The sequence below is a fragment of the Synchiropus splendidus genome, chromosome 5 (genome assembly GCF_027744825.2).
Source record: "Synchiropus splendidus isolate RoL2022-P1 chromosome 5, RoL_Sspl_1.0, whole genome shotgun sequence".
Taxonomy (NCBI): Eukaryota; Metazoa; Chordata; class Actinopteri; order Syngnathiformes; family Callionymidae; genus Synchiropus; species Synchiropus splendidus.
Genome location: NC_071338.1, coordinates 14,845,944 through 14,858,676, shown reverse-complemented (window position 1 = coordinate 14,858,676; position 12,733 = coordinate 14,845,944). Strand labels below are relative to the sequence as shown.

Sequence of the window (12,733 nt, the reverse complement as noted above, 5' to 3'; positions counted from 1 at the left end):
CCTCTTAAATTTCCTCTTAAATTTCAATGAACATGGACTGGTTCAACAGCAAAAGCACCAAGGTTCTGAAACGTGAGAACGTCACCAGCTCCAAGACCCAAATGTCTGTGTGAAAGTCCTCTCAGATTCCCGTCTGCTTCTCAAAACAGCAAAAAAAAGGCTTTAAAATTTCACGTTTGCCATGTAAGAACACTGGATTAATTAGCCTCCAACAAACTATCCATGACCGATGGCCCGAAACACAGAAAACTGCGGTTCATTTAAAAGCCATGACTCATTGCTGCCTGCAAGGTCCTGAGTGCTGAGGACTCCACACAAGGACGAATGATACTTCCACAATATTTGCTTTGAAAGGAGCCAAAGCAAGGTGAAATAGCAATATTAAACAGCCAGAGAGTTCAGATAGTAGGTGGTAACAATAAATGTGTGTTAACACCCATGAATTGCATTTAATTGCAGCAAAAGTACTAACTTGTTTTCTCCAACCATCGTGTGCTGCCTCTATTACTCACATTATACAGGTTTAAATACACATATACTGTCAATTGGCCAGAAAATCTGTTTTATAGCCACCTGGGTAAAATGACTGAAGAACAGATCGACTTGCACAAGGTTTGTGGTTGCTTTGCTGCTGTGTTACGTTTTTTCTATTGATTCAACTTGGTCTCATAACAATGTGGTTATCCCCATATTCCCACCACACAGTGCACCAGTCTGCTAGGGTTTAAAACACCCTCTGCCACCCTGCAGAAACCACCCACGTACTGTGGACGTCTCCTCACTTCTGAAAGACTGTTACTCACCTGTGTAGAAAATAGGGTTGTAGAAGACCACACCAATCAAAACCAAGACATTATCGAGACTGGAGAGTGTCAGGACCACGACAAGACCAAGGTATTTGGAGATCAAGACCAAGACGAGATCAAGATATCTGGAGGTCGAGAATGAGACACGGCCTAGACAGTATGTATAAGGAGTCTGAAACTGATAGATGCAGTCACATATTGACAGGTGAAACAAGCCGCTCCAGTCTGGCAATTTACAGGTGTTAGTTGCAACAAAAACTGGCACCCACAATCGCCCATTTGTGGGTGACCCCAGATAAATATCAAAGAAAAAATATCAAAGAAAAAAACACAATAAAACTGAACAAAAACCCAGAATCCTTCTGTTACAATTATGCTTACCAGTTATGTCAGTTTCTTTGTCGGTCTCGACCGACCAATCTTGAGTTCTACAACACTAGTATAAAGTGAACTTACAGTAGATACCTCACATCCTAAATTGTGTGTGTTTTCACATTTTCATCAGTTCTATGTAACTCTCTGTTATGTTCTGTCTCAAAGTCAGGTCAGTCAGAGAGCATGTGAAATCCCCGAAATTTGGACAAAAACATCAGGAGAAAAAATGAGCGACCAAACCCCAATGGTTTCTGTTTTTTCTTTTTCTTCTGGCCTCAGGCCTTGGTCAGGCTGTAAGCAGCATCAGGTCTGTCTATTTCCTCCCAGCACCCCTCCTTCCATCGGTGTTGGCCATGGCCTGCCTCATTGACTGCAGCACGACGTTCACTCACCACACATGTTTGGTCCAGGTGTTTCTTTGACATCGTGGCCCCAGCACACCCCTCTAACTGATTATTATTCTCAGACAAGCAGTTGCCAGATCCCTCAAGGCTTTGTGTAAGGTTAAGGGTGTATGTTTTTGTTTCTCTGCTCCTGTCGGTGCATGCCAACTGTGTGTCCCTCACATGCTGCATGATAAAGCGCAGCCTTAACTTGTCTATATTTTTCACTTTGGCTGTTGATGAGCCTTACAGTTGGGCTTGTCCAAATCCCTGGAAAAGAGTAGAATGCTCACCCAAGTTTGGGAGTTAGCTCCTGCCCCGGGTGGATGAGGTCTTACTCATGATTGAGGGAAGGATGGAGCTTGAGATCAAAAAGTTGGAGCGTTTTCAGTTATTAGGGAATTAGATCAGTCCCAACAGAAGGTTCCACAGCATCACCAGGACACGCTGGAGGGAGGCACAGCTCACTGATGTTCTGGGAAAGCCTGAGCATCTCCCAGGAATGCTGGAAACATTTTAATATTTATGATGAAGTCATGCATTGTTTTATCGAAGGCAAGAAAGGGAAATAGAAGGGAGAAAAGGGCAATATCACATGACTGACCAACTGACTTGAGAGCTCAATGTGACTTTTTAAACTGCTTTATTTTATTTCATTTAACGTTTTTCTTACTCTTAATCAGTTTGGTGTGTCGCTGTTTTGACATTAAAATATTATTTCAGTGTTTCACTCTCTTTATTTCAGAGATAAACACAATTACTTCAAACAGATTTTCGAAAGCTCCCGGCTATTGCGCTGCTATTGCATCAACAAGCCATTTACAGATTCTGTGCTCCATAACTCCTAGCTGATGTGTTGTTTTCTCTACAGGATATCTCCAAAGTCCAGAGAATTGTCACTGAAAGCAAATCCCCCATGAACATCGGAGTAATAAGGAGACAGAACGGCAGAGTTAAAGAGTGCAAAACAGAAGAGGTAAAGCGTTTGAGGACATAAATAGCGCTGGACATGTTTGACCTCAGGGTTTCAATCTGTGATGTTCTTCTACTAAGTATTTTTCGGTTCAGGTCTCTTATAAAAGGCTCGATCTCACCATTACGCCCTGGTACCTGCTCAGATAACAAACCCGGGATCTGAAAAAAAAAAAAAAGAAACAAACAAATTTTGACAGGTAAATGCCGACGCGACTGTATTTTGAAACTAGTGCTGTACATATACAAAGATGACACAAGGACAACATGTTTATTTATAAGGCTCTTCTACCATGGTAGCAGGACAAAATGTCACCTTATCAAACACTGGAATGTGAACGGGTCATTTCTGGGTGATTTATTTTGAAGGATAAGCCTACACAATATGTTTTGTTCTACCCACTGTTTGCGTACATTATGCCTACAGTACAGTTGCGCATTCAAGTAACCCTAAGATCTCTGTGCCACACTGAACTGTATAAATATCCACCTGCTACTTTCATGAAACGGCCTCTTTTCTTCACATATTTTCCTGAGAGATGAAAACCAATATAGACAAACGACTTACATTGTAAATAGTGCATAACAAAGGAATGCAAATTCTATTTGAACGTAAGAGCAGTGAGAACACCCTGCTGTGCATTGATACTGCCATCCATAGATCCACACACGTGTGCTCTCCAGAGTGGAGGCGTTATCAAAGAAATGCATGTCCGCTGCTTGGACTACTGGAACAGGATTTTAGAATAATATACACAGTATCATACCGAGCACAAACTAAAGAAACAGAACTGAAATGAGTATTTGTGAGACAAACACTTTGGTCATGTGTAGAGGAAGAAATAAACAGCCACTGGATCATCTACAAAGACTTATTTAAACAAACTCCTGATGAAGAGGTGCAGAGAAGGAGAAGGAACCACAAAGACTAATGTAGACAGCCGTAGTCGGAACTGGCAAAGGAAATGGAAAAACCTAAATAATGTGAATTAATTCAAATAATTGAATCTGTTGCAAAAAATGCAAGGCTACTCCAAAGAATATACTTCAAACGTCTGCAACACAGCATTACACACAATATGACACAGGCACAGGAGGAAACCAAATGGATTAACATCCAAGAGAAAGCAGTACAAGCTTGAATTGACGTTGGGGGGAGGTAAAAGAGAGAATGGGAGGCATAAATAATGAGGATTATCCTTCTGTCTGCCCCTTTTTTATCTCCCTATTATGTGTGACATATTGCTTCTTAAGGCCTGAAAGGTCAATGGAAACTAGGGGTGTAACGATTCATCTAGTAGATCGATGTATCGATTATTATTCCGATGATCCAACTAGATTGATCAGTGCATGGCAGGTTGGCATTTAGTGATGTCGCATCGTTTTATGCTTTTAGAAATTAATGTATTGCATTTCATCAACACACACTTTAAATGAATGTGTTCTTCTGCACTTTTTTAATGATAAAAACATTAAACATCACTCCATTCAGTCAGTGACATCATCGCTGTGCTACAGCAGGAAACAAAGATGTTTGCAGACGGTGGAGGGAAGAAGGGGAGGGAGAGATGATGAAGCCATCGTTGCAGTCCAGAGTTGGGAAAGATTTTTGCTTCTCCAAAAGTGGAGATGTTCTAAATAGGTCGCTTGCTGTTTTTGGATTGTGAAGGTGAAGTAAAATCCAAGAGCAACACAACAAATCTCTCCAACTGACTGTCAATGCACCTCCAGCAGCGTAACTGTTTAATCTTGTTTGTTCATTAAAATGAGCCCAGTAGGAGGATCAACCACTGCTCATTTATCCTGATGAAATGTCACACTTTATTTGTACCTGTACCGTGGAAAAACTTAAGTAGAGGCTAAACCACTACTTCACTTTTTTGTTTATCAATGAAGAAATACTGCATTACAGTATGAATAAAAAGCAAAGGTGCAAGCAACAATTTTTCTGGTTGTATTAACATCCAACCTGGTTGAACTTTATTTTTCATGAGTGTTGTTGAGGTTAACTTGCTGTTTATTCCATCTCAAGTGTTGGTTTCAATTGTTTCATCTAAAATATGAATACACTTGCCATAATTGTTGAGTTGCTTGTACAAACAATTCATTTATACTTGACTCCCTAACAAGAAAGAAGAGGAAGCTAGGAAATGTCACACGCACTTGTCTAGTACCCAAGTCATTTTTTTCACAGCTACACAGGTTGAAATGTTTGGCTTTAAAGCTGCTGAACCGATTTGAAGTCACTGAATCGTTTCGAAGGGTGTTGGAAATTTGAGAGCATCACAAACGAAAGGTTGTTATAAGGAATGGTTACACCCCTAATGGAAACCTACGTCAACTTACCAGAGGTGAATGGACCTTTAAAATACAAAAAGCCTTTAAGTGTTCAAATTCAAATGTCTCTTGAGCCAAAAATACAAATGAATGTATGAAAAAAGTAATATATTTCTCCATATGTTACTGACATCAATCCCAATATCCCCTTTAAGAATTTAAGAGCATTAGTGCATGCATTTTTTATTTCTTTTTTGGTCAACCATGAGTCTTCTTTGAATGAAAGCAAGTCCTAAAAATGAATCTATCAAAAAAAAAAAAAAAAGATGCGTCCAATCCCATGACCTGACCCTTACTCCATCCTGTTTTATTTCATGTGTTGGGCAGGCAAAGTGTGGCACTTCAGGAAATGCCATGTGAGGAAAAGCAGTTGATTCAATTGAATGTGTCAGCATGAAAGGCTGATTTCTATGCCAACATTGTGTCAATCTCACATTTTTGTCATTACGTCACATGGTGTCACAACAGAATGTCAGTCCGTCAGGTGTGATAATGTGTTACAAGTTGATTTATTTTCTTTATTTTTGAGTGACAAAGATGATAGCAAAATAGTGTTAAATGAACTTGAGATGGGGAAAATACTTGAGCACTATTTTACATTCAAGAACGTTGCACCCTCAATGTCACTCAGAGTTTGCAAGTAGGGCATCTGAGTGTTCTATTGAGAGCTGCTTCAGTGGATGAAAAGTGGGACAAAGTCACACATTCTCTTCATTGAGGTGTGTTGAATTAACTGCTAATTTAACATCAATGTCAAAAATGAGTCTGCTATCAGGCTGGCTCTAAGTCGGCATTAAAACATCGCCAAAACCAAGAGGGATCCTCTTTTAGCATAGGAATTCAGTGATAAACGTTCTAAAATACTTTTGACATGTCATTACAGATACAATTGAATTCAACCCAGGATCGTATGGAGCGGTGCTATCAAATGCTGAAATGCTATACTCATTGTGGTGACAGGAGATGTTCCTAAATTCATTTTCTTTTCCAGAAATAGTGTTCACATGTGCCTCCTAATGAATTCAAACACTCTGTCAAGGGTGGACTAATCTTGCAGCAAGAATGATGCTCATCTGGTGCCAGACAGGGAAGTTCAGCAGCAGTCAAGTCAATTTTATTTGATAAGAATTTCATTCCTGTCGGAGGGCACTTTTCATTCACAGCAGTTCTGGGCTTTTCTTTCCATCACAAACTAGACATACTGTAGTAAACAAACCAACCGCCAACCTGTTGTTGGATACATATAAAGCCTGAACAGATGGATAGTTATTCGATACAGACCGGGCAGTGCATTGGTTTTATGCAGCGTCTGGAGTGTGCATGTGCCCCACAAGCCATTCGACTCTTAATGGGGTTTCCAGTGAACACAAATGGCTCTCGTCTGAATAACAAAAAAAAAATCTGATGTGAAATCTAAGCTCATAGGCAGAATACATTTTAGCATTTTTCCATGTCCTGATGTCTCAATATGACATCACAAATGGAAAAGCAGGTTTTGACTGCATTGATGCAAAGTTAGGTGGAAAGCAAAACCACGTTTCTGCCAATTGCTGCATAGGTGCGTCTCAGTAAAGTAATACATTTGGACTGGGCCATGCTCGGCCGCAGATGAATTTCATTATTTCACCGGCGGATGTGATTTGATGGGGGACAAACTCCGCACAATTCTTATCGAGTTGTCCTTGACCTACAATGCTATATTACCTTGCATGAAGATCCAATCATGACGCCCAGTGCTTCTTCGACGACATTCATCCAGTCTGAATGATCGGGTTTTGATTGATGTAAAAAGAAATAATAAAAGTCCACATCCACCAAGTTTCTTTTTTTAGCTCTATAGGATTACAAAATGTCTAGATTGTGACTTTGTCTGAATTTATTTGAGCTCAATATGAATGGAAATTTGCAATAAAAATAATAACAATATCGTGCTGTTAACATGAACGTTGTCACTCAAATCTATTTTCCTTTTACATTTAGAATATCGAAAATATCGAATATAGAATATCTGGTAGGCATATCTGGTAAAAACTGAAAAAAATATATAGTTGTGTACCGTGGTAAAAAAAAAAAAAAAAGAAAAAGAAACATTTCGTGCTGTACTTTCAATAGAGTGTGACGGACCATAATTGATACATGTTGGTTTTTGTACCTTTCTATTCTTTTTCAAATGCCATGTAGTCTAATGAAGATAACCTTATTCAGAAAGTCAACTCTTTGTTTTTAAAGTCATTTTTTACAACGATCACACAGGGAGATGTATTTGGAATTACAGAATTATGGTCTTATTCTCATTCTTATTCAGAAATATGGGCCACTGTCTCCCCTGTGCGATAAAAGACATGAATCCCTTGCATGAGAGGCAGGATTGTTTCATTTTGGAGTTGAAATAGATGTCCTGGCTCCAGTAAAATATCAACGTGGAATCAAATCACATCACAGCTTTTAAGAGCCTGAACTGACAGCCAATAAAAGTCAGAGGTGCAGTAGATTGGGTGGAGTAGTGACATTTATCGGCCTTATTTTGGTTTATCGAAGGTATTAAAATGGCATGTTGGACTTGTTTGCAATGTCCGTTGAGTCCCCATGCTGCCCACTGCTAAACAGGTGCTCAAATGCTGCATTATCAGGTCCAGCTGACCAAAATAACCCAATGTCTTGTCAATTTTAAGTAAATTCTCAACAGAATGAATATAATAATTCTTGCTGTATATCCTGGACTAACCGGACATTCATTTTTTTTCCCGTTCAGGCCGGCGCAAACTGCACTCAAAACCAGACAGAGGACACAACTTCAGAACGTAAAAAGGTTTACGATCAACAGCAGGTAACTTGACTTGAATTTCTACGTGGAAATATTGGGGTACAGACTGCAGAGGGGAAATCCTTTTTGCCACTGCTGTGATCACCTGCTGGCTTCTGTTCCTTTGTGAGGGAAGAGCTTATACACACACACACACACACACACACACACACACACACACACACACACACATATATATATATATATATATATATATATATATATATATATATATATGGAGTTCCAGGTTTCTTTCTAACACTGTGACCAACATCAAAGTATTACAGTATGTAATGTATGCAAGGTAACATTCTGAATATGATGCACACTATCTGGAAAAATCTGCTGTTTACCATGCCACTGTCGACGCTGTCAAAGCCAATGCATAACTAGCCCACATCAGATTACTCAGTAGACTCACACCTGCATGGATGTGGCAGATGGTGCACCAGTAGAATGCATCTCATTTCATTTGACTGCATTGTTTGGTAACTGAGAACAAGCCTTGAGTGGCACTGTCTATATTACAAACAATGCAAAAATATTGGATAAACAATAAACACTTTACTTCACTATAAATGAGAAAACATTTTGATTCAGAGGGGTTCACCGTGAGTCCTGCACTATTATTGACACTATATTATTGCACGTCAGTCATCAAAATTATAGATGAGAAATTATTTAACATGTGAGTCAAGCAAGTAAAATCAATATTTTATCATGAATTTGATTAGAAATCGCAGCAATAACAGAGAAATAGCAGCCTGGCTAGAATAAAAGTCACCACCTGGATCAACTCAGCAAATGGGTCCAAGCCTCTTATCGGGTCTGTGTACTGCAACAGTACATTATGTACCCAAAGAATGGGGTCAGTTATGTCAAATAGTGAAAAAGCGGATCATGAGACGTGATCTTCACTCATGGATTGGCCACCGCAGACTCCAGATCGTAATCGCAGCGACCATATTTGAGAAGTGCTGGAGAGGCATTGTGCTGTGGCCAGACTGACCCCTCATAAATGCAAGATGTAGGTGAAACCTTTATGCAACACTGAAAATAAATGATATGGCAACGTAGAAACTCACTGAATGTGTGCCACAATGAAGACAGTCCAGTGAGCGTGTGTGACCTTTTCCTTTTTTGCGTCGACTTTTCCGCCTGAGTATTTATAAGGCGATTGTCATGGTGAACCGTTTTACAAGTTTACACACAGAGAACATCTTAGCGGAGGAGTAAAACAACACCGTCGCGCAAAATAAGATGTGAAAAACATGACCATAATGTTTATATATAGATTTATCTATGATTCATTTTGTTCAAAAATATAATCGCGACATCGTGCTGGGTTGCTACCAAAAGCCACACATTATAGTTTGCACTATTTGTGGAAGACAGAAGGAATAAACAGAACATTTGTGAGCGGCTGCAGAGAGGTCGAAGAGCCTCGAGCGGCCAGCGCTGCTGTCAACCACTGCACCCAACAAATAAACAAGTTAATTGGAAACAGGTATTTCACTATTGATTGTTCATGTATTGAGCGGATTGTCAAAACACAAAGAAAAAAAACAGGAGAACATGAATTGATAAATCAAAATTCCTAGTCCCTTAATTAATTGGCACATGAGAACAACCTTCAACTCTCAGTGTGTCGGAGAGTCCCTTCAGAACACTTCATGGCATGGTAAACAATTTGATTTGTCGTGTCTCCGCGGATCAATCTCAACGAAAGTGCCCTCGTGTTCCCATCGCTGCTCCACCGTCATTATGTGTACACATGTTTGATTTGTGATGGGGGAACTGGAGTGGCACCTTACCACATGCTCCTTTTCTCTGAGATCATTCTTACCGTGCAATGAAGGTTTTGAAGAACACGGAGCAACATATGTGAGGTGACTGATGTCGTCCGATATATCCTCTTCACTTTGACCGGTACAAGCACAAGGACAAGCAGCCTCACGCGGCTGTAACCCCAACATCGACATTCTGACATGTTGAGAAACCCTCTGTGGAGTGCAGCTTACCAATAATGTCAGCAACACTGAAGGAGAAACAGCACAAAGGCTTTTGCTGCTGATGTACCTCAACTCCCGAGGTCAAGTCTGTAGATCTCAACTATAAGGCTGCGAAAGAAATGCATTACAGCAGAGTGTAAACTCTTTCCTCGCCAACGTATGCAATAAAATTAAATAGAAAATGATGTAGCAAGGCAAAAATAATAATCAAAATATCAGACGAGGCTCGCAGCCGAATCAATATGTTTGGTCATTTGTTTAAAGCCTCCTTGCCAGGGATTTAAACCTCAGCTCCGAAGTTCTAAAGGGCGAGGTGGGCACTCCAGCAGTAGCATCCACAATATAATCCCTGCAGTTGGTCAAATGTTTTCCATTCTCCTCCATGCTTTTATATAAATTGCTGCCGTTGGTGTAAAGAGTCCAAGCGTCATTTGTGAGGTGTTTGACGTCACTGGGCAGACCTGTTAATGTCACATAGGGAGTGAAGCTCCATCTGCCATCAGTGCCTCTGCAGGGAGTCTTCAGGTACAATCATGACTAAATATCAGCAGCACTTTGCTGTCGGCAGGAAAGAGCCCTGCATTTCATGCCTTCCACTTGGAGGTCTATAAAACATCACGTGAAAAAAACCCTGTTCTTCTGATGTCTAGCTGGAACTCGAACACGCCGTTTATCCTTAAATACAGAAACTGCTTATATTTATTGAGCTTTATTTCCACATTTATCAAAGCTCAGTTTATCATGCTTAGATGGATCATTTAATTGTTCACAGGGGAGGCAGAATTATCTCATAATTACAGGATTCATTCTGCAAGTTAGTTAAGATAATTATGACAGCAAATGAAAAATAGCATTTAAGTAGCTTCAACACAGTCCAGAAAAGAAACACAAATGTTTAATTGAGACACACCTGGGGTCATCTGAAACACCAATGCTTCTTGGCTTTTTTTTTTTTTTTTTTCGTATTTGAAATGTTTGTGAGCGTTTTCCTGCTTCAATAATTCAGAGCCACATGCCTGCTGTGGATGTCTTTTCTTCATTCCTGCTCATTGTAAAATGTTTTCCTCTTTAAACACAGCAGCAAAGCAGCCCAGAGCAGAGCGGGAACGTCAACACAAAGCGCTCAGACGCCAGCGGAGTTGCAGATGGAGGCAGCAGCAAAAAGACACAGACGCAAGACAACTGAGTGGACGACGAATGATACACAACGCAGGAGTCCACTATTGCCTGAATGATCTTTCTAAGAGCACACACATTAACACGCACACACACGCACGCACACACGCACACCAGGAGACTCACATGACGAATACAACTAACAATCACTGTGTCTTTGCCAAGACACAGGAATTGTCAAAAAAAATCATCCATAGTAAAACGGCATGCATTGTAGAAAACTATTTTTTAATAAGGTAGCAATGGCACTGGTTACTTGTTTCATAGTCGTTGATTTGTTATTTACTTTTATTCTGAGTGAGCACACGGCTTTTTAAATGTGTGATTTTTGCTAAAGGTCCCTTTGCACTGGTGAAGTCTCACACTGTATCCTGTAATGAATATCTAAATTGAGATGCGAATCCTAGTATAGTCATCTACTACCAAACTTAGACTATTGTTTATGACTCATCGTAGCAGGTTTATTTACTCCTCCACATTTTGAATAATAGAGGGTCAAGTTGGCTGGCCAACTGTTCAACAATTAATATTTCAGCACTCTTTCTGCCTCTAACACTCCCGAGGCAAAGAGCCAAAGACTCACAATGGGTCGTCTCCCTGAGAATGTGCCATGCACTGAGTAGTAACTCCTAGCTACACGTCTCTGTGTTATCTGACCTTTCTGTGTCCTTTCAATAAACTGTAATTTTCAGTAAATGTGTGAAGAATAAATGGTTCTTTGTGGAGAAAAGAAAACGGCTGAGTGCATTTGTGAGCAAAAGGTTGTACACTATAAAAGGCCATGACTAGTTTATGAATATGTATCTCTTTCAGGGAGAGGTTGACACTGATGAGGTCGGAGCCCAACTGGTGAACATTTTTTTTCCCAAGAGCGTGGGAAGGAATAGGACAGGCGAATTCTTATCCCTTTTATTTTTAGTGTTTTTTAGATTATAAGAACACCATCCACAATTATTTGGTGAAACACATTCAGATTGAATTAAATTAATTGTGATTCAAAGTGATTATTATTATTTTTATGATTATTAATGTGAAATTCATTGAAAAAAAGGAAAGGAGGAAAACAGGCGTTGAATGCAAGCGGTTACATAACATACGGTATATGAACAAGCCGCCCCATAATAGAAACATCCACATTCATATTAGAATTCAGACTGTGAAAATTTGAATCCAGGCCTGTTCTGGCTTAGAAGCAACAGCAGGTGTGAGGATATATTTTTGGGCCAAAGACATGTTTTCTCCCCCCTGCAGTTTTTCGGTTAAGTGTCCAAATACTGAAAGATGGCAACAAAAGAGCCTTCAGTGACAATTTGAAGACCTTGCAATACAAGCCACTGAATTATCTCTGCAGATGCTCTTCAGACAAAGCACCAAATGTCACTTGGTGGAAGAGGCCTGTGAACTACAGGGGTAGGGGTCCTCGTATATACCGAGGATGTTTAGGAAGTCCGAACACATGGTCCGTAATGGAGTCCCAGTCACCGGATGATAGATAATCCAATAATAACAGCAACAATGAGTGCAGAGAGAATTGAGAAACTGCATTGGTTCGGAGCCTCAGCTTCTTGTTTCTTAAACAAGAATTTCAGAGAAAATGTGTTCACTCAACCAATGAATGAAACATTGGTTATGGTAAATCCCATAATGCCCATCTGAAACAGGCAGTGACCAATGTGCACAATTAAATTATCTATTTTACCAAGTCTGCATTTTCTTTCCAAGTTGATAAGTTCTGGCAAATTTGATTCAGCAAACCAAGCCAGTGATATATTGACTTTGGTAAAGTGAACTTTTGCGTCCTATACTGACAACAAAGGCAGCCTTTCACGTTGCATGCTGACGCCTCTCTTCACAGAAAACTCATAGACG

The 12,733-nt window shown here is 40.0% G+C and overlaps 1 protein-coding gene across 2 annotated transcripts in view; it reads left to right on the top strand.

The window, feature by feature from the left end:
* Positions 1-11,614, top strand: part of luzp2 (leucine zipper protein 2) — a 123,016-nt gene extending 111,402 nt beyond the window's left edge. The window contains exons 10-12 of one of the 2 annotated variants that reach the window (XM_053866690.1): positions 2,436-2,540; positions 7,626-7,700; positions 10,770-11,614. In XM_053866690.1, the coding sequence (XP_053722665.1) occupies positions 2,436-2,540; positions 7,626-7,700; positions 10,770-10,874 (285 nt within the window). In that variant the 3' untranslated portion in view covers positions 10,875-11,614. Of the gene's footprint in view, positions 1-2,435; positions 2,541-7,625; positions 7,701-10,766 lie in introns of both variants that reach the window. The other variant, XM_053866689.1, reaches the window with a different exon arrangement.
* Positions 11,615-12,733: the final 1,119 nt, after the last annotated feature.